Source organism: Salminus brasiliensis, chromosome 1, assembly GCF_030463535.1.
Source record: "Salminus brasiliensis chromosome 1, fSalBra1.hap2, whole genome shotgun sequence".
NCBI classification, from domain to species: Eukaryota; Metazoa; Chordata; class Actinopteri; order Characiformes; family Bryconidae; genus Salminus; species Salminus brasiliensis.
Genome location: NC_132878.1, coordinates 80,871,680 through 80,894,284, shown reverse-complemented (window position 1 = coordinate 80,894,284; position 22,605 = coordinate 80,871,680). Strand labels below are relative to the sequence as shown.

The 22,605-nt window shown below is 40.3% G+C and overlaps 1 protein-coding gene across 1 annotated transcript in view; it reads left to right on the top strand.

Moving 5' to 3' along the window:
- The first annotated feature begins 16,659 nt into the window (after positions 1-16,659).
- Positions 16,660-22,605, top strand: part of hs6st1b (heparan sulfate 6-O-sulfotransferase 1b) — a 100,706-nt gene continuing 94,760 nt past the window's right edge. Inside the window, exon 1 of the mRNA XM_072690763.1 lies at positions 16,660-17,563. Coding sequence (XP_072546864.1) covers positions 17,046-17,563 — 518 coding nt within the window. The 5' untranslated portion in view covers positions 16,660-17,045. The remainder of the gene's footprint in view (positions 17,564-22,605) is intronic.

The window sequence follows — 22,605 nt, the reverse complement described above, 5'->3', positions numbered from 1 at the left end:
TTTTAGCAGGGATTCTTGTTTGCTTTCCGGCTCTTACTTTGTCGCTTGCCAAGTTGCAGACATTGGCACAAGAAAAAAGGTGTATGTAAATATTCGGGGCATAAATATAATGACTCAAGACTGTTACAGAACTGTTTTGGGGAATCCGACTTGGTCGTTTCACTGCCCTGTTTTGGTTATGCTGAATTTTCAGTGTTTGAAGTTTACAGTTTCATTCAATTACGCCAAGGTAAATACAGTTTTGCATTCTAGGGCCCCTAACACAGTGTTCAAACAGCACACAACTGTACTCAGGTAATAGAATTTGCATTCGTTTACCAGACTTTAGTAGCTACTGTTACCACTGGCCACTCTCAAATAAATATTTGAACACTGTTCTTTTAAAAATGTGAATCTTTAAAAAACAAAAATGGAGAAAGTGTTCGTCCCTAGATCAGAGCCTCATGCTTCAAAGTAGTACAACACACAAAAAACAAACTGTGGGAACAGACTCCTCTGACCCAGTAAAAACACTGCCCCCCAAGCACATTTGTGATTTCCACATGGACTGAACAGTTTCTGCCTTTTAGAAGTGCTGTCTCTTTCTATGACCACAGCTTTGGTGCCTCCTTTGTCCAAGTGGACATTCCCTTCCCTGATCAAATTAAGTCTAGTCATTCTGGGATGCGTTTATGCAACATGTTTACTAGTGTCGCCTTAAAGAGAAGGTAATTAAAAGGGCAAAAGACAAAGCGCAGCATTGCTTTTTCATAAATAATCCTGGCTTATTTTTATAATATCTGATTTCTGATCTTGGCTTTATCTCATGGAATACTCTTTCAGCTAATGTTTTGGTAGTTGCAGCCATGGTAGTTCAGACAAAGCCCATAACTTCATACAAAGAAAAAGTGATGCAGTAATAAAAATACAGTTCTTACAAACATACTGGGCCTAATAATGGCTTGAGGCCTGGCGCCTGTCAAAGTGGCTTAGTTTCCTTTCCAAACATGTTTATATTAAGGGTTGTTTTGTGCTTCCTTTAATAGGGTTTAAAAGTGTAGAACTGCAATAAATTGTCATTTTGTGTCAGACTGATTTTGGGCAGAGCGTCTCTAGGAGAGGTTCGAGTTCAACGAACTCATTCTTTTTGTTATGTGACAATATTGTTTATTAGCTCAGGGGTGTTACACTTATCATGTTCTTCTGCATGTACATGCACACACACAAAGTTCTCAACTTTGAAGTAATGGTATAACAAATTAAGGATTACTAAACAATACGAACCACATACAACCACATAAATCATCAAAATAAGACAAATCGGCTGGTATGACACATTAATTATACTCTGCAACTAAACATGAGCCTGTTTACACCTGTTTACACTTTTTAGCTGATAGGATCACGTTCGGATTCACCTCTCTGCATGAAAAGCATTGAAATTGGATTGCGATCGGATCACTGAAACTGAATATATGTTTTCTGCGATCGGATTCCGTCAGGCAAGTGGAAATACATAACTTTTACTGTGGATCTTGGCCTCTTTCTACCTCTTACCTTATCTTCCTCGCTCACTCGCTTGTGTCGCACTCATTTCCTGATAGAGGAAGGTTATTACATCTAGTTTGTTCCCTTGTGATTTAAATTGTCCATCAAAACATTTTCTGACAGAGTTGTTATGGGAATGTGAGAACTGTCTTTTATTCCACTGTGTGCTATTTTGATGATAAACCGTTGTTATACAGAAAGTAAAATGGAAATTTACATTTACATTTATGGCATTTAGTAGACGCTCTTATCCAGAGCGACTTACAAGGTTAGTCGTATTACAGAGGAGGGCCAATGTGGTGTTAGGAGTCTTGCCCATGGACTCTTATTGGTGTAGCACAGCATAGTCACCCAGACCAGGAATCGAACCCTGGTCTCCCACATGGTGTTGTTGTAACTCAATGGCAGGTGGTGGTGTTATCTGTTGCACCACACCAACCACGGAAATGATGTAATCTGTGTTGTGCTTTTTACGCAGGAAAGTAAAATTAAATCTCATCTGGTGACGAGTGTAAACAGAATCCGGTCTGGTCAAATACAATACAGATACTTTCCAGATACAAAACGCATGTTAATGCCAGGTGTAAACAGGCCCTATACGTTCAGAGAGCCTAATTTTAAAGTAATTTAATTGGTTTAGGTGAATATTACTACTTTAATTCAGCTTGACCAAATGTAGTTATGTGTGGTCCAAAAAAATATTATTTTCATGTAAAAAAAAAATAAAAAAATAAAATAAAAAAAAAATATATATATATATATAATAAATCCAGTTGTGTGGAACCACTATCAATGACTAAATTAAGTTTGTTTAAAGATTTTTTTTTGAGTACTCCTAGTAGCTGCTAGTATAGATTCTACACCCAAATAAAATCCCAAATGTCTCTTTGTGTACAAAACTCTCTATTTAGGTTACTTATTCTCTGACCGTACTCATTAAGGTCACATGGTAAGGAATCAGATCTGATCTAGAACCACATATAAAGGGGACTGTGTACGCAGCTGTGAAAACAACAGATCTGGGTCACATTAAGGCAAACAATTAGATATGTGCCACTTTAAACCAGTAATGTAAAATTAGCCTAAGACTGAATAAACATGGTCTTTTAAAACTATTCAACGTTAAATCTATTATACAACAACATCAGCTACTTAAACTGTACTCTATTACTGCCTAAGCAACTTAACTAGCCCAACAATTTGACATTGCTGATTTTCTGGGGGATCCTCTGGTGAGGTTGCCTTTCGTGTGATGTCAGTTCAGTGCACAGCTGTGTTTGCACCCTTAAAGGTGCAGAAGAAAGCATTTTAAGTAAGCAAGTATGAGAGTGAAAAATACTCAGATGCCGTTTAACAACCCTGTTATTGTGCCTCCGAAGAAAACACGCTGATTTTCTTGTTATGATTGCCACATGAAAAATAAAAGAGCTTTGCTGTTATGCATCAGTGGAACAGCTCAGAGGAACCACATAGCATAGCCTAGCTAACCTAAGCTTAGCATAGCATTTAACACTGTAACAAGAACATTATAAATATTTTTATCGAATATTGTTGCAGTCCTCTATGCGTCCTCTCAGAGCAATGTGTGGTTAGCTAGCTAAGGGGATTGCAGCTGATTGGCTCCTGAAGTAGCCGTTGCATTTATGAGTGAAGACGTAACAGTAACAGTTTTGAAGTTTACAAATTGGCCTGTTTTACGGCTCTGTTTTGAATGATGGTTGATTGAATGACTGATTTTCTTTTCAGTGAAGAGACAACAGTGTTAGAGGTTCACGGTATGTCAGTTCCTCTCAGCATTAGCTTAGCATTCAACTATACCAAGGAAAAAAACAGTTTTACGATCTGGGGCACCTTTAATAATCTCAAAACATGATGATATTCGGGCTAAAAATGTACACATGACAAAAAGTATCAGGTTTTGAACATTTTAGTTCGTGACAGCGTGATTCTTGAAAATACCATTAATTTTCTCATAGTGTAATGTGTAATGTGTAATTTTTAGTTCATTAGTAATTGTACACTGATTCAAATATGTTCATATTCATTTGTACATAAATAAAACATTTTATTTGTGTGTGTGTGTGTTTAATATATTTTTAATAGGGTAGAAACGGTGTTCACATTTAAATCAAGTACATTCAGTGCCTTACTGTTTTTCAGTACACACACAAGAACACACACACACACACTCATACTATGTGGTCTGGTTCAAGAAAGGGGTAACAAATGACTCAATAGACCTTTTTTCTCGAAAAATCATGATATTCAGTTCATTAGGCTACTGCTAGTGTATGTGGCCCACACGCACACACATAAAAATAAATAAGAATGGTCATTGAGTATGTGAAAGCTTCCTTATGAAGGAGGTCATTGGGTTTGTGGTTAATGAGCACACATGTTTAACAAGTCTATATTGCTTACCTAATCTCCAGCCATAAAAAAGCTCCTCTCTTTGAAACAGACTCATTAAACTTCATTGGCTAAGCGCTAATATTTTATTGTTGGGCTGACATCTTTGTTCTACGTTATCTCTTTTATGGATTTGAACTTCAGTGCCTTTCATTAACCCAATACTCAATGCCACTGTCATTGCTAAAATAAATAAATGAATACATAAATGAGCAATAAACCAAACAGTATGCTGTTTTTGATTACAGTATGTAACTAACAGCCAATTAGCATTGCGGAGGCTGCATGCCTAAAATATCTCATATTCACTTGTTTAAGCAAACTCAAATAGACTGACGTATGTGGTTTCCTACCCTGTTATATATGAAAATAAACATAAATAAAAACCTTTTGGTAACCGGATTTGTGGGGTTCTAGCTCCAAATATAATATAGGGTAACTTAGAAAAGACTACACGACTATATTGCAACCACTTTTTATTATTCATGCTGTGTTTACATGTTAAAGTTGAAAAAGCTGACTCTGGTCTGTAACTCATAGTGCAACTGATGTTGCAATGGCATTACTGGAATAGCTGTGGCATGCCACAATTACAGCTGCATCAAAGGTCCATGTACACTCATCATGGACATGTTATGGAAATATTGGGTTCTTTGAACTGTGAGGGCTTGACATACATCATTAGTTCAAGGCCTCTTAACCTTCTGTAGGTGATCATGATTGACTACAGTTTCTCTGTGGCCACATAAAAGAGTTTGTTTGACATCACTTATTGGATTGACCAACACACAGTGCAAAGGGAAAGTTCAAGGAGCTCAATGCAGTTTAGGAATGTTTCTTGAAGCCATTTCTAAACAAGTCTAGATGACAAGATCATGTTGCAAATATTACAAGTTATTAACCCCTTAAAAAGTCTATGTCCTGCTAGCCCTGTAGAAGTCCCTGTAGTTACTGAATACGCTTTAGTGTGTGATAAGCCTTTCTGCATTAAGGGGTTAACCAAATATTAGGTATGTATATGTGTATGTATGTATATTTCTGACCTCATGTGCAGCAAATTTAGTCTAGTAACCCCTTAAACACTGCAAGGCCTATTAGTATGAAGGTTGCTATAATGAATAACATTTATTATTATTATTATTATTATTATTATTTAATAACTTTAAAATTGACAATGTAAAAATAAAGAGTCAATGTAAAATAAGCGTTTATTCCAAGTAATTTAGAGCATTTCTATTGGTCTATTCACCCAGATTTAGTTACACAGTGTACAGAGCAGCTACAGGGAAAACAAAATGGGGACAAAAATGGAGATTCATTGGTTTTCATTGGACAGCAGCAATATGTGTACTGTATACAGGGGAGAATTAATAATACATTTTTACATGACATATTTCTTTTTTTTTCAAGCCACCGTACGTATGTGGTACCAAAACTGCTTAGTTTTTTTTGTAATAATTATAACTCCCAACTGCTGCTTGATTAATGAGCTGAGCTGGAAGTTCAGTGCATTCAGTGACGATCCTGAACCTGTGTTTTAGCTACACTGCACACTACAGCTGTGTTTGAGCTCACACTTGTATGGGTGGAAACAAACAAGGGAGCATGGTGGCCCTACTCAGAACACACCCTGTCTCAGAGTGTGCGTAGTGGAAAGATGAGGTGCAGCGGCGCAGGAGGAGCGGCGTGTGCCGCTTATTGAATTAGCTGTGCAGCTGTGAGACACCGCTTACATCATATGTACAGTTTTCAGCCAAGAAGTATGCATACAGTATGTTCTCACAGAGAGGTCAGAGATGTCCATGTGTGTTGTTAGTGGTTTTGGAAGAGAAGAACTGGTTGTTGGGTTTAAAAGAGAGTGAATATATAAAGTATATATGAGAGCTCATATGATGGAAAACCCAGTGTTTGAAACATAAGAGAATAAAGACATGCTGTTAACCCCCCATACAGTCCACAGTCCAAACCAATGCTCAAAAACAGCTTCTCTTGAATACACTGTTGTTACATTACAAAAAACACCCTTCCATATATCCACCTGTTCGGCCCACAGCAGCTTAGCCCTGCCCATTCCCCTCAAATGTTCTAAGGAGCCTTCTTGTCAGAACCAGTGACTGTAGAAAACATGGACGCCATGGTTCCATTCCCTTCTGTTCTATAATAATGAAGCCAAAATTGTCTGCCACTGTCAAGTTTGCAACCAGAGACTGGCGACAGAACCAAACACACCTATTAATTTGGGCCCGCCCCCTTCTCGCAGACCAAACGTCTCAGAGCTCCTTTATTGAGTTTACAGTACAGCCTAAAGGACAAGAAGCAGGGTGGATTTTTCCACTGGATACCCCGTTCGTCCAGTAAGTGTGCTGTGTCAACAGTAAAAGTGTGCCGAGGACAGTTGAAAGAAGACATAATAATGGTTTAAATGGTATACTGGTCCAGCCCAAGAACTTCATTTGGCGAGAGTGTTGGCCAAGACTGAGTACAAATGCAGTATCCAGCATATCTAACTACACTAACATTAGCTAGCCTAACTATTTAGAACATCAGACTTACCAGACTAACTGCAAAGAACTTCGTCTGTTAATACGACCAGCAGCACAACACAACATGATAAACAACAGTACATGCCTGACAGCTCGCAGCCAATCCATATAATAAACAGAGAGGTCCTGCAGGCGTTCTCTTCCAGCCAAGGCTTTCAATCACTTGTATTCTTACAATAAATATCTTAAAATCTTTTCTGGGAGAAAATAAAAAATGTGCCAATATTCTGACAGGGCAAACTGTCAGAACTAGACACTGGAGAAGGAAGGACGGTTTACATGGAAATGCTGCGTTTTGTCACTGAAACATATGGGGATGCAGCCAGAAGAAGCAGTAGACCTGTGGTGGCTTCAGTTTCCATGCTTTTCCACAGTCATTGGTCGGAAGGATTTTTTTGAATGAGGCAGCCAGTCAGAACAGAGATCCAGTCACTGTTCAATTCTAAAGAATAAAAAGAGTTTGGAAAAGACCCGGCAGTATGCTTATGGTGGGGTACACCGCTTATGAGTAGCATTGGGCAAGTGCTCCAAGGAAGTGGAATAAATGCATCCGCTGCTCACATTTATTTACACACCAACACAGGGTTTTTTACATATTTACACACATGCATACATTCACACTATAAATGAAAATGAAAAGTCTCTACAACTAGTAGACTAACCAATGACTGCAAAGCCATCTTTCACTCAAATCACCTTCACTCTTCCACCAAGCTGAAAGAAGTGGTCCCCTGTACCCTCTAGTAATGCTGCTTATATTTGGGGTGCTCATCCCCTAGGATGTACCATTACTGGCCTGGGTTCAAACAAGTGCTTCATATATCGAAAAATATACTTACATGCGACAGTAAATAACTCATGTTCTTCCTTTACTGATCAATTTTACATTCATGACATCATGAAGACATATTTCTAACACAGCGTTCACGCTTCTTCACCAATTTTACTCCTCTTGCAGGTTGTATCATTCCCTCCTCCTCTACAGGTGAGTAAATCACAGGTGAACCCAATCAGTTCTCTTTGCTCCTCAAAGCAAGGGTAATCAGTCTTAAGGTAAGTATTTAACACCAGTCGTGTTAATCGTCATAAAAAGAGAATGTAAAACTGAATTCTGACTGTTGGAGATACATTAAACCCACATAAATGTGGATAAGGAGACCCCAGGGATACAGTATTTTAAATACAAGTAAAATGTTGGCTTATGGTCCTTAAGGAATAGTTCAGAGAAAACCCTAATTTGCACAGCCTTACCTTTAAAATGCACTTGATCTTTCAACACACATTTGTTCTTCACTGGAGCTGTGTGGCTAATGTTGCTAACAAGTAATGGAAGCCTATTTGTGTGTTGAAACCACATTTTCTTGCAGCGGCTGTATTAATGACCATCTTCTGCTGTGTCTCAGTGGGAGAACGACGGTAGAGAATGAAACGATTCGGCCCTGTAAAAAAAAAAAAAAAGAAGAAATAAATGCTTTTGATCCATTCAGTTTCCAGTACACATCTTCACACACTGCCTAACCAGGACCACCCCTCAAAACGTTACCACACAGCAAGTGAGGACTAGTGAGGGCATAATGAGTTTTGATACTTTAGGGGCATATTGGTTTGAGATTATTTATTATTTACTTAAAATTTATAACATTTAATTATACATTAAATTATTATGCTCATGCAATGAACATTTAATAACAAATAGTCATATTTTACATTATACAAAAATGAGAGTAATATTTACTGGCAGTAGTTTTTCCAGTGTAGTGCTTATAGTGTAGTAACTTATTTACAGTTCTAATACTGCAGTTCACAATTATAGCGCACTGCATTAATCCACATTTATTATATACAGCTGTACTGGAGAAATACTATATTATGTAATATATAATATTACATATTGAATTATACTGGATCACACTGGATATTACAACACACATATTTGACACACAAGATATACCTGATGTGTGTAAAGTACCAGATTTAAACTGAACTCTGAAATCTGAATTGGCAAGCATGTTGCTCTCCTCTTTTTAATGGTGGAGCAGTAAGAGATTTTCTAACAGAGCCACGTGCACTGCTAGCAGACTGAAACGCTGACAGAGGCAGATACTAATGGTTGCTGAATAGTAATTGGAGGACAGAATGAGGAACTGAACCCTAAATATGAATGAGTTTAAAGGACTAACACTCTAGATGTACAAATGTTTGTGAACATCCCTTCTAATTAATGCATCCAACTACTTTAAATTGCACCTATTGCTGACCTAGTTGTGCAAATGCACACACAGCTTGTCTAATCTATCGTTGCCAATAGAATAGGAGTCTCTGGAGCAGATAAAAATGACCCTATTGGCACCATGCCTAATGCCAGGCATCGGAACTGTTTTCTCTGGAATGATGGTGCTCTATCCAATACTTTTGTGATAAGCTGGGGAGTTGGGGATGAGGTGGGGTGGTGACCATCTAACTAAAGCTCTTCACAGCAAAGCCTTTCCTGGCCAGTAAAGACAAAAGCAGGATACACTATGTTAAAATACCCTTGATTTCAGTATAAATGAGTTTCAGAATAAATGAGTGGGTGTCCCAATACTTTTGTCTTTAGTGGTAGTGTGTCTTTGGAAAATATTCTAAGGTTCTGAGTAGATCAGTGCACACCATTAGCATAACCATTACCATGAGCTTTTCGAACAGCAGATATTTGTGGACAGTTGAACATTCACGATGCTAGAGCTGGGTTTCTTAACTATATGGTTTCTTATTTGTTGATGCTTGGTAATTTTGCAGACAGAATATGAAAGGCGTGTATGTTTTTTCAAAACAACATGTCTAGCACTTTTTCCAGCCCTGTGAGCCCTTCGCAATGCCATCGATAAACACAAACCATATGCATGACACAAGCCATTTGCTTGCTGTTCGAACATCAGAGCATAACACCCTGTAATGCCAAACATATTGCCTCATACTTCCTTCCTCCATGATTTATTGTTTACGATGTTTGTGCTAGTTCTTGACTGAGGCTGTCCCAGGAGGGGTCAGGCTCTAAGCCCTATGGTCAACAAGGGGACTAATTAAAAGCAATTAAATGAGGGGTTTTGGTACTGTGTCCTTGAACTTTATGGGAAGTTAAGATGCCTCCATGCCTTGCTGCTTGTGAGCCCTAAAGGCAAATACCTGAGGTTAATGTCAGAGGAGCTCTTGCGACGTGCTAACCAAGGCCAGATTTCACGTGATCTGCATCCAGTGTCCTTCATTACACATGGGCCTGTGTGGAATCACTATGCACCTACCCGCCCATGAGAATAGCCCAGAACACTGATTGACAAAATTATTAATGGGTATTGTGTTCCATTTGTGCGCTGTGTTCATGATAACATGAAAGAAAACTCTTCCCTTCAAAAGAAACACTGCATTTTCTTGGACGGCTGCTTGAACGGATGCCTCTTTGTTACCACAGTTAGTAGATTTTGAGCATATCGGCCGCTTTTCAAAAAGCACTTAATTAAGGCCAAGCTTGCGGGTTGTAATGCGTGAATGTGAAAATGCCAAGTGCCCTGAGCTCTGAATGAACTGAAATGGCGACTATTGCAGTGCCTTGACCGCTCGCATTCTTTGAAGATAAAGTATTAAAAAGAAAACTTAGGGAAATGCAATTTTCACTTTGTGGACACCCAGATGATTTGAGGATATTGGAGAGTCAGTGGCTACGCTTAAACTATGGAAGTTCAATTAGCAGTTATTTCCTCTCAGAAGATTAAAAATGAGTGGGGCTTGCACAGTCGATATTAGTTTTTATTATGGAAGAGATGTGCCATATTGTAATATGTTACATTGTTATTATTGTTCATCTTTTTTTGGTCTGACAATTTTTACATTGTTGAAGTTTTTTTATACTTTTTAAATACTTACTTTATACAGTATTAATTTTGCCTTTATTTATGAATCATTAATTGGCAATTTGGCAACATCCTAAACCCTTTCATCCATACAAAATAAAAGTAAACCATTATTATTTTACATTGTGATTAGACTGTAAAAAAAAACAACCTGTAAAATTACTGTAATTTACTAGCAGCAGAACCTTTATTATAGTGCTGTTTATTAGCAGTTAATTCTTACATTCAAGTTATTCATGGGTTTTGTATTTACACAATAACTGTACTGTTTCTACATGAAGGCGGTGTTCATGTACAGCACTGATATACTGTAATACTACAGAGAGTACAGAGTACTATATTCACATAATACAGTAGACTACCATACCTTACTACTGACAGACATTTCAGGGAAATATGACAAATTAGTGAAGAGCAGGTAATTATAGCAGTTTAAAGCTGAGTTTATAACTATGCTATTAATGACAATGGGGTAAAAAACACGTCACACACTCTTTATACACAGGAAATAGCAGTTACCTGTATAACACTATGGGATGAAGTAATAAAATAATGTTTTCAGCTGTGTCTTTGGACAAAGAAAATGGTACAAAACAAAATGGTATTAAAAAAACTGTAGATGAAACATCAACACTTATTAACACATATTGTTCTGTTAATATTACCAGTAATTGCCATGACAGGTATTATAATATTCAATGTCATTTACGTTTATGGTAATTTAAAGACATTACACCAAACATTGTAGTATCTGTCTAAAGAGTTTACCAGTAAAGAAAACATTACACTCTTTATGTTACTAGATATACAGACAAATCAGACAATGTGATTTTTAGATTTTTTTTTTTCTCATTTTGTCTCTCATAGTTGAGGTCTACCTATGATGTCAATTACAGGCCTCTCTCATCTTTTTAAGTGGGAGAACTTGCACAATTGGTGACTGACTAAATACTTTTTTTCCCCACTGTATATTTTTTGTCCAGGTTTTTGTGGACATTATCTACTCAGTCAAATGAGCTGCATTAAAGTGCACCCTTTCCTGACAGAGGTGTTCAAAAGCACAGATACCGCCTGTATAATATATGTTAAGCAAGTGGTGTAATTTCTTGGGGCACTTTTAGTCTTATCTGTACAAATTTTACCGAGGTTGAAATGATTTATTATTCTCTGTCTGTACTGTGTTGTGTTGTCTGTCCGCACTTGTTTGTTTGTGTTGCACTTGTGTTTTGTATGCACTGTGTCTATGTTGTACCATGATCCTGGAGGAACGTTGTTTCGTTTCACTGTGTACTCTGTATGTAGTTGAAATGACAATAAAACCCACTTGACTTGACTTGACTTGACTTGAATGAGTAGCGTTCGGAATAGAGAACTAATAATAATAATAATAATAATAATAATAAGATAAGCACTTTGTTGATCCTGAAGAAAAGTGCAGTGTCACAGTACTGTACATATTGCACACTGGATCAGACATACATTATTAAAATAAACACAACAAAAGTTACAGAAGAGCTGTTGGCAACGAAAGAAGGAAAATGCTCTTGTGGCTGGGTGCAATCAAATCTTCACAGCAAGATTCCAAAATTTAATCTTTTCCTAAGGGGGTAGAGACATTATTGTCATCTGTCATGACAACATCTGCCATGAAATACTTATGGCATGGATCTGTCAGTGTCAATTTGACATTCTTCTTCTTCTTACTACTATTATGGTTTATTAGGCTGACAACACACATTTTTTGGTTATACACTATATAATAATGTAGAATAATGAATGACTTAACATTATGATTATTATTATTATTATGATTGAAGATATCTTCTTATTGACAATCTGACAACATTCTGAATTGTCCATGGGTTCACCATACAGACGCCTTGTGTTTATTGAGAATGACACTGCGTTACAGTAATCCATCATTAAACATGACTGATGATTGGGTGTTTAGGGCAGGCATACAGCCAGAGTGGAATCCATGGTGTCATAGACGACAAATGAAAGTGGGCAGAGCATTTCCATATTTGAACATTGGGCTTGTTGAGAGCTGCGCTGTAGGGCTAAGGGGTTACGGTGTGTTTCGAGAAGAGGAATAATAACTATGTGAGCTAAAAGGGGTCGAGGGCGATCCTCCCACTGCTGTAGCGCACACACATACGCACGCACACACAGATATGGTTTGAACATGAATAAGTGCCCACAACAACACTCCTGTGTTGGGAAACTTCAAAGGCAAAGCACATTTTAATGTAACAGCTTTCAGTCACACACACTGCGCTCTGACAAAACGGTGCACGTCTCTATTACAGCTCTGCACGTCTACAGCTATCAGGTAACACATTGAAACTCAAGCTGTGTCTGATCTTGTGTGGTAAAAATGACCATGTTTACATTTAAAGGAACACTACGTTGTTTTGCACCCTAATTTTGATCAGTCACATCTGTAGTGGATGACCAGTAACCATGGAGAATCTGCTTCCCAAGTGTGTTTGGAATCAGAGTTTTCTAAGAGGACTCAGATTATTGTCCATCATACCTGACAATGTGGTACAAATGTGGAAGGCATTTGAGATTAGGTTGAAAAAGTACTGAAAAAGTATTGCTTTAAATGACCGGTCAGGTAACGTAGGCTATGATGGCTACAGTGAGAGGCATGACCCTATGTCCTCATTTCCAGGACATTTCTAACCTGCTTCAAAGACTGGGATGGAGCTTTTATTTCATGTGATGTGTTTTTAGGCTGCATTGTGCAAACTGTAATGCAGAGCACTTTTTAATTAGTCTGAACATAATATACAATGAAACTACTGGAACATTTGTCTTATCTGACTATAAGCTTTGATTTTAGTGGTGCATGTCCTTTCACTTTGTTGTTACTTTGCTGTCTTTAGCTTGCTGATGTGGCAAAATTGATTGACTGTACCTCATTCCATAAATAATTAAGCAACAAATTCTGAATACCACCATCTGCCTAAAATTCAATCATTCATTCATTCGCTTCAGTTGTACAGATCATGTACAAAAAAAACCGCATTCCTGACCACTGGTCATGATGGATTCTGCTGATTGTTCACTTAAACCCTCAAGATGGCATCAGGGATTCCTCTGAACAGAGGAAAAGGAGAAGTAAACTACACCCATTGCATTTTGAATCACTAAAAAGATGACTAATAATGTCTGTTCTCAGTATTTAGTTATTTCACAATTGCCAGTTTATGAATCACAGATTTGCACTGATTTACATATAAGAATAATAATAAGTCTATTAATTTCTTCCCAAGGCTGCTTCAGAGACTGTACACAGTTACATGTGTAAAAGTTCACTTTTCAATGTACAATACATATTTTAGCTCCCTGTTAAGCATTTGTGGCGCCCCCTATCAGTGATTTTGAGGCATAACAGGCTACTTCTCACGGGCTACCTGCTTTCTTCCAGTTGACGCTGCCCTTGATTTTATGGTTCTACGTAGACGTCCAGCTCATTCCACTCTGCATATAATGTCTATGAATAATGCTTGCTTTTAGTATAAACAGTGAATAGCATAGCTCGACCTATCTATACTCTCCTTGCTAATGATGAAAAATAACTAGTAAAATAACAGATACATTTATTTTACTAAAATCTTACAGACTTTACAGGTTTTACAAATTGTACAGGTTCACTAAAAGTCTACTTTAGAATACTTCAGTGTACTCAAATTGTTCCATACCCAAAACTTGCACTGTAAATACAAAAAAATGCATACAAAACCTTCTAACCTTTTGGGAATTGTCTGTAAATGAACACCCTAACTGTTATTTCAAGTATTATGCCAATAATTACAAATTAATACTCTGAGTTTTATTTACCTGGTCAAGTCCTTCCTCTGCTGATGTAAAGGGGAAATAAATGTAAATAGGTGTACATAATAGCAACTGATGACTGCAACTGACTCCATGCTTGTGTATGCGTTATGAATGATTATTTGACTCAGTATGAAGTGCTAGACTGTGTATCATTATTTTACGTAGGCTGATAGTGGTATGACCCTGAAGGTGAAGCTACCTGTGTATAGTCAGTCCAGCAACTGTTTGAAGGGGGATCTTCTACTCTAAGGTTTGTGAGGAGCAAGCTGTACACATAGGCATAGAGAGAGAGAGAGAGAGAGAGAGAGAGAGAGAGAGAGAGAGGACAGAACAAGCTCGACCTATAGGACTTTGCAGTCATTGGTCTTGGCCCACTGTTGATATGTATTCATTATCTCTCTTTTTCTTATGCAGTGCACAATTGTAAATATGTAGAAAGTTTGTTCCTTGTAGTAAATAAAAAGTGAACTGGGAAAAGGAATCCTCTTGCGGATGCTTCATTATTTAGGTCCTCAGACTATTTACCCTACACAACCCATAAAGTGCGTCCCCAACTGTTTACACTACAGCAGTTGAGGGTCACCCTTTATCACACTTATATACTGATAAAGCAGTTTTTATTTATTGTATTGATTCATAAAGCTTAAAAGACTCGATGATTTGGTATCACTAGCTTTAAAGGATCTGTATCATGTAAAACCAACATTCGTTTTTGTGATGTCATGATAATGAATGCACTTAAGTCACCGAACTTCCAGCAGTTTGGTCTCACCCATTCACACTGAGGCTATGAGAATGTGGGTAATGGTACATGGCTGAGGATCAGAGTTTAAAAACAGTTAATCTTAGGGCTCAACAGAGGTTGGGAAATACATTTTGGTACATAAAAGCACACAAATGTCATAAGGTGACCTCAGAGAGAAGGGTCAGATATAAGAATAGTGTAGTGTAGAAATGTATGAGCCCTTTAAGTTAACATGTTAAGTGTCACCAGTAATTCTGCAGCCAGTAAATTCATTCAGTCATGAGCAGCCCTATGCCATCCATTGAGTACATGCTCAATCAACTTTGGCTGTGAGCATGACCACACTTATAGAGAGCATTTTGCTGGTTATGAAGCCATGCTTCTTGGTCATTCCTCTTCTGTGCTGACACTGGAACAAGTTTTAGATGACAATAAGGGTAATGTTCTCAGGTGTTCTCAGAACTGGAAGCAGTGGTTGCCTTTATCACCGGTTGGATTGGGTTAGCATTGTCCTTTGTAGAGAAACTTACCAGACAAACTTACAGTGGTGGTGATGTAAACTACACTTCAATTTACACAATTTTTGATGCTCTTATTGACTTACAATTGAGTCAAATGCTTTTGAATGTTACTCAGGTAGCTGAATGTAGTTCTTTGGAGTCTTGCCCAAGGCCTCTAGCATGATGTGTTATCCTGGCCAGGGAACGGAACCCTTTTCTGCTGTGGGAGAGGTAGTGATGTTATCCACTAGACTACACCAACGCCCAGAACTAGGTGTTTCTGTGCGTACAACACAAATACAGCTATTTTATTTACCATCCAAAACAACCACTGGATCTTCGTGTATCTTGTGCTGTAAGGTAAGGTAACCTTCTTAACTTTTAATGGAAGTCATTGCATTAAGATTTTCTTTTAAGCCATTTTATAGCTGTTTCTATTGTTCATTCATCATAGAAAATTACAGCGTAGAAAACAGCTACCAAAATCATGTCAAAAAGTTAAAAACAGCAAAAATAGAAATACAATATTTTTGATGGTAAATTATCAGCATTAGCTACATGTTGTCTACATATGAAAGATATATAAATAGTTACTTATGCAAATGTTTTCTTATCCGCCATGAACTTACCTTTAAAACATCATGGTAAAAGCGCAACTCCAAAATGTATCTGCAAAACAGCAACATTATAGGAGAAGGAAAAATTAAAAACTTTTAATGGAAGTCAATGTGAAAAGAAAATGAGCCAATTTGGAGCGTTTCTATTGGTCCATTCATCCAGAATTATTTGCACGTGGTACAAGGCAGCTACAGGGTTCAAATGGACAGATGGAGAAAACTTAAAACAGACATATATGGAGATACATGTTTTTATTGGGACATTCATAAGCATAAATCTAACTTTATGTGATTTAAGAGCTTTTTAACTTGCCTTTCTCTTCACGCATGAGTTCCCTGTTTTTTAAATAGGTTTAATTCTCCTTTGAATTTGGATATTATCGTCGCAAAACGTCCTACACTTAACACTTTAAAAACTACAACACGAAATGCCTCAAAGTTTCCCCCAAAAAACACGCTGTGGGCGCTGAACACCAACCAAAGCATTAAACCGCTCGGCTCCTTTTCCTTCTCGACTGACTCGCTCGCTCGTGTTGAGCTCTTCGCGCGCGCGCGTGCGTGCGTGTGTGTGTGTAAGTGAGAGAGAGTGTGTTTGTGTGTGAGCAGCCGTGTGGGTGTCGCCGCCGTGTTCGCTAGCATGCTCACAGCAGGAGAGGCAGCAGCAGCAGCAGCAGCAGCCAGTGTGTGTTGTGCGGCGCCGGCGACTAGACGTCCTCACTCGGGGAGCAGGCAGGACGTGAGCGCTGCGAGCAGGGAGAACCGAGGTGGATGTTTTGCACTTTGGCGGGGGGCGCGATGCGTTTGAAGTCGGGCTGTGCGAGCGTGTGTCCCCCCCTGACCCGCTCTGATCCCGGGCGGCGTGTGTAAGAGTCTTTATGGAGGCGAAAGAGCGAAGCGAAGTAGTAGCTTGCTTCCCCCCTCGCTCGCTCCCTCCCTCCCCCCGGAGCCCGATGTCTGAGCGATGGTAACGCATGACCGAAGCCGGAGGGACCATGGCTGAGCGGGCCAGCAAATTCCTGCTGATCGTCGTGGGCTCCGTGTTCTTCATGCTGATCCTATACCAGTACGTCGCCCCCGGCATGATCGGCTTCGGCTCCCCGCACGGCTACCTGGGCGAGGAGGACATGACCATGTTCCCCACCCCGGATCCGCACTACGTAAAGAAGTACTACTTTCCCGTCAGGGACCTGGAGCGCGCCGTGGACTTCGAGATTAAGGGCGAGGACGTGATCGTCTTCCTGCACATCCAGAAGACCGGCGGCACCACCTTCGGCCGCCACCTGGTGCAGAACGTGCGGCTGGAGGTGCCGTGCGACTGCAGACCCGGCCAGAAGAAGTGCACTTGCTACCGGCCCAACCGCAAGGAGACGTGGCTCTTCTCGCGCTTCTCTACGGGCTGGAGCTGCGGCTTACACGCCGACTGGACCGAGCTCACCAACTGCGTCCCGGGGGTGCTCAACAAGAAGGAGAGCAAGACAAAGAAGCTGAGGTAGGGCTTCGGTCTTATGGTGTTTCTTATTGGTCTTCTGACTTCTGATACTTACATATGTATCTACTTTTAAAAGGACGTGACCATCGTCCCCAGATAAGGGTTACACAGAAAGTATGAGCAGCCGGGCTCAGGGCTTCCTCCCAAATGTCTAGTAGGTCTTGAATGACCCATTCTCCACCTCCGTAACGCGAGAACAACAAAAGTGGCTTATTCTGGAGGACAGGCGTTTCCTGTTTGCGCTCAGTTAGCTAAACACCTAAACAGCCAGAGCTGGCGGTGTTTGGGCTGTACTGTGAGGAGAGACGGATCTAAATATTTTAGATCAGTTTTAGACTGTTTTGCGTCCAGAAATCTCCAAAACTGATCGCGAAGTCCGATCAACACACAGCTACAGCCTCCCTGAATCACAACAACAGAGCCCACCTAACCCGCACTCCTCCGAGAGCCCTGCTGACTGAGCAGCTAGCGCCCATGCCCCGGCATGGAGACGCTGTTTGAGCCGGTATAACTAACCTAGGACAATTTAAAGCGCTTTCTTTGCCCAAAAAGCTTTAGTTTCGACCTGAGAGAGGCTAGCTTAGACATATTTTTCCGTCTACTCTGCTCTCTTTGCCCTCGTCGTCGAAAGTGAAAGAGGGCAAGTCCGCCTGTCAACACTCTTCTCAGGAAGACTTTCTCTAGAAGTGCTGAAAGCACAACTCTGCTCTCGCTTAAATCTCCCAAACCTATTCCTCCAGAGCTCTTCCCACACATTACACACGCCTCTCGACGCCCGTGTCTCCAGTAAAGTCGCGGAAAACACGACTTTACAAATGCTAATGTTGAAACCGCGTGCTAATTGGCAGTTATTAGCGTCCATTAGTCTTCGTTTGTCAACCATGCTAGCTTGTTTCTCCAGGCTGAACTCAAAATGAACCCTTTCTCTTGTTTGGGACCTTGTTAGCTAGCTCCTATAATTCATCATGTTCGTCATGTTAAATGTATGATTAGTCGCTTAACATTAAAGGGCTCATATAGTGGAAAACCACATGCGACTGACACAAGACTCTGATCTGGAAGCACTGTCGGAGGTGGGCCAATGCAGTGTTAGGAGTCTGGCCCAGGGACTCACCCAGACCAGGATCGAACCCCGGTCTCCTGCAGGGTGTGTAATAGCTGACTGGCCGGTAGTGGTGTTATCTGTTGCGCCACACTAACCATCCTCCCAAGCCATTCAGTCTATATGTGAACCCTAAGCTGCAAAAAAAAAAAAAAGCCTGTTTGAGAGTCACATATTCTGCTCCAAGCTTTACTAGTGTGGCCCTGTCCAGTAATACAGACAGGGACAAGACCTTTTGTCCATGTCCATGCACCAATATCATTTCCCCCCTGCCTATCCTGGGGAGGAAACCTCTGAGACCCTTGCCGATGGCTCTGTCACAGTACAGAAGAGTTCAGATAGGTTACAGGTTACCGATAGGTGTTCACCTTTTACAGTGAATACTAAGCATCATGATATGCTGAAAAATCAGGATATATTCTCGACCCAAGAAGCCGCACGTCTCGGAAACGGCTTTACTGTTTGTGTTTTGCCTCATGGCCTGTTTAATGCTTCGTAATCTGGGAACAGTGTACTTCAGACACACTGCCGTTAGCTCGAAGAAGCAGTGTAACAGAGGATGCTCTGTTGTTCGAGGGGGACATGGCAGTTAAGTCGTCGGGAACTTAATGAAACCAGTGCGTGCACCAGTAGGGAGAAATCATTCATCACTCCTTAACGCCATGGAGTGTTTACAGTGCACTGTTCACATATGTGATGCACACTGTGACTCATGTTTTAGACAGCTATAGTGATGATGGTTCAGGGAAATGAGGCATGTGGGAACACATCTAGCCTTTTCCCCCATTTTTTTTTCTTCCCCCCAGCCTACTCCGATCCCATATTCCTCTGCCAGAGCATAGCCGTTCTGTGGTATTTCTGATGAACGCTGGCGTGCAAACCCTCCCTCCCCCTGCTGTGAGCTCCGCAGCAGAGGGAACAGCAGAAAAGAACCGCAGGAAGGTGCCATTTAGGGCTGAATGGAACGGACAGACTTTCGGGCAGGGCCGGGCGGCTGCAGGGCTCGGCTGATGGAAATTGGGCATTTCATGGATGGTTATGTCCAATTGGGGGTGGGCTGAGGAGGGGTATAAAAACCAGCTCGAGTGGTCTAATGTTTTACACTGTCAGCTGAGCACATCAGTTAGGTTCTGAAGCATGGACCTAATCTGGACTGCTCTACCAGAAGAGCCTGCAGTTATTGCTGGTGTATATCACATGCTCTGGCCCATGGCGACAGCCGCACTTCAACAAGTAGAGCGTGGTCCGTACGCTGCACATGGTGGGGCTGACGCTTGCCCTCTGATGATGCCTTTACATCATGTTCTGAAGCTGCTAAAGAATAATTGCGACACGGTTTCTGGGGAATTAGACACTGAGCTGAGATTGCGCAAGGGTTCCCCTTTTACAGCACTGGCGCTATGCAGTAGGAGTGGACTATATGGCCATATACTATTATCATGATGAATGACGTATGGTGAGTACCGCACAACAGATTTAGTCCGATTTTAAAAAGACGACAGCAATAAGCAACAAGCAAGCTACGCCACTATCTTATTTGATTTACTTGCTTAGCAGTTACATGATTGTTTTCCCCTTTTCTTTCTTTTTTTTTAAAGCAGCTTTATGTGAGAATTTGTATTTTTTGCTCCCTGGCTCCCCCTACAGTTGGGGAGTGTAATTCATGTTTACACTACTGCTATAAATGCTAATCAGGCTTTGTGCTCCCCCTCATGAACAGCTGTGCACGTGTATTTGTTGACAAGTGGTTGTGAAAAGAGAGATTTTGTACACACTTCACTAAAGTTATAGAATGGCAATGACTGAGAAGCCATTCTCCGATACGGAAATATGATCACTGCATGATGTTGATTTAAATAGGTCTTAATGTTTTACAAATGTTTTAGAATGTTTAAAAAGTTTTTCTACAATAAAAAGTGAGAAGCATTGGTGAAGCATTTTTTTTACAGCCCTCACATTAGACTAATGCTGTGTTTGCGTGCTTATCGGAAGTTGTTTGTTGTATATACCAGATGGTAACTAGCAAGATAACTCTAGTGTTCTAGTTGTTGTTGGAAGATGCACCCACAAAACACGAAGATCGTAGGATATCCCCAAACAATGACTTTGAGTCGCCCACAAACACTCAAATATCAAACGCAATTAATGAATGCTAGTATAATAGAATAAAACGATCAAAAACTTCATTTAAAAACATGCATGCTGATGGGATTCATGTTTTATTCAAGTTTGCCCATTTCTTCAAAGGAAAAGGTAAAAGGTTCATCAGGTGTACATCACATCTTATAAACTCAGGTGTGTGTGTGTGTGACCTAAAATCCAGAGTTTTCATCTGGTACATACTGCTTCCTTGGTCGTTCCTACAAATGGTATTTCCCAGTTTCAGACACCACGCAGCATAAAGATAACCATCAACAAATCGCCAGCAACAGGTGCCCTCCCCCTATTATTCTCTGCTGTGATGGAGCTTCATCCAGTAACTTGGGTTTAACTAATCGCCCAGCATCATTATCTGATCTCACTAATGCTCTTGTGGCTGAACGCAATCAACCCTAATTCTCTAGACATTTTTTCCATAGTTAATTTGTGAAAACACCTTCAATTTAGGCTTAATGGGGGACTGGAAAACTGGTTCATAGTGTCCACTTATTTTACCGTCACCACCGCTAGTATAAAGTCAGTTTTCATCCTCAAAAACTTCTTAAAGATCACAACTTGTAAGCGCAAACAATTGGATTAAAAGTGCAGCACTACTGGCCGGGTTATTGACTGCCTTTCCGGAACTGGTGTGTAATTTAGAGTGAGAACTGGATTAATCTCCTGCTCTTTAATGGGTTTTATGGTAGCTGCAGTAACTCATTATGATCATCATAAAGTCCGCAGTAAAGGCTCGATTATCTGCATGTCCCTGGGGAAATCTCTACCATGTCCACCCCCCTCTCATCCCTCCTCTCACAGACGCACACACACTGAGGCGCTTAAGTTCGCAGCATGGCTCGACTAGGAATAGAACGACAGTAGCTCTTGAAGAAAGTGTCAGGGGTAGTTAGGATCCCAGCCTCCTGCAGCGTTGAGCAGGATGGATTGAGGTGGCATCAGACAGATGGCAGTTGTAATGGCATCTGAAATTTGGGGTTGAGCAGCTGTGTGTGTATCTGTACGCTTGTTCGGTGCCGTGCAGATGTTGGTGGGTGTGTGTGGTGTAAAAGTAAAAGTGTTTGAAAGAATCAATGCATTGTAGGGAAATACAAGAGCGCTTCATTTAACACTGTTCTAATTAAGTCATACCTGATGTCGCCCAGTTTGGTTAATATGCTGAAAGAATCGAACAGATTTGTGCTTCATTTCCAAACAGAGTGTCAACAACAACAACACAAACACACAATTTTGTGTTCCTTTACTTACAGTACCAGTGTCTAATGTCCAAGGAAGGGTTTCTACTAGATGTTGGAGCGTTGCTGTAAGGACCCTCCAATGCATCCCAAATGGAGTATTGAGGGCCAATGTACAGGGACTATACAAGCTGTGTGTATGTGCATTTGCACATCTGTGTCAGCAATGGGTGGAATTTAAAGTGGCTGAATTCATTAGAAGGGGTGTCCTCAAACATTTGGACTTAGTGTATGTCAAAGGCTCTGGCCTGAAACAGCAGATGCAGAACCCCCCCTGCATATCCTCTAGAAAGCATGGTGGTATGTGGAGCTGTGGAACACACTGGGTCTCATTCACCAACATCCTCCTAAGAATTGTCTTACGTTTGTTCTTGGGAAAGTTCCTAAGAAAAAGTCTGACAGCATTGTGTGTGATGGATCCCATTGTTCTTATAAATTGAACAAGCCCTTAATAAGAAAACATCAATGAATGTCAGAATCTTCATAAAAATGTGAGTGAGTGAGTTTTAAGGAGAAACTTTGTGAATAAGGCCTTTTGTTCTTGCACA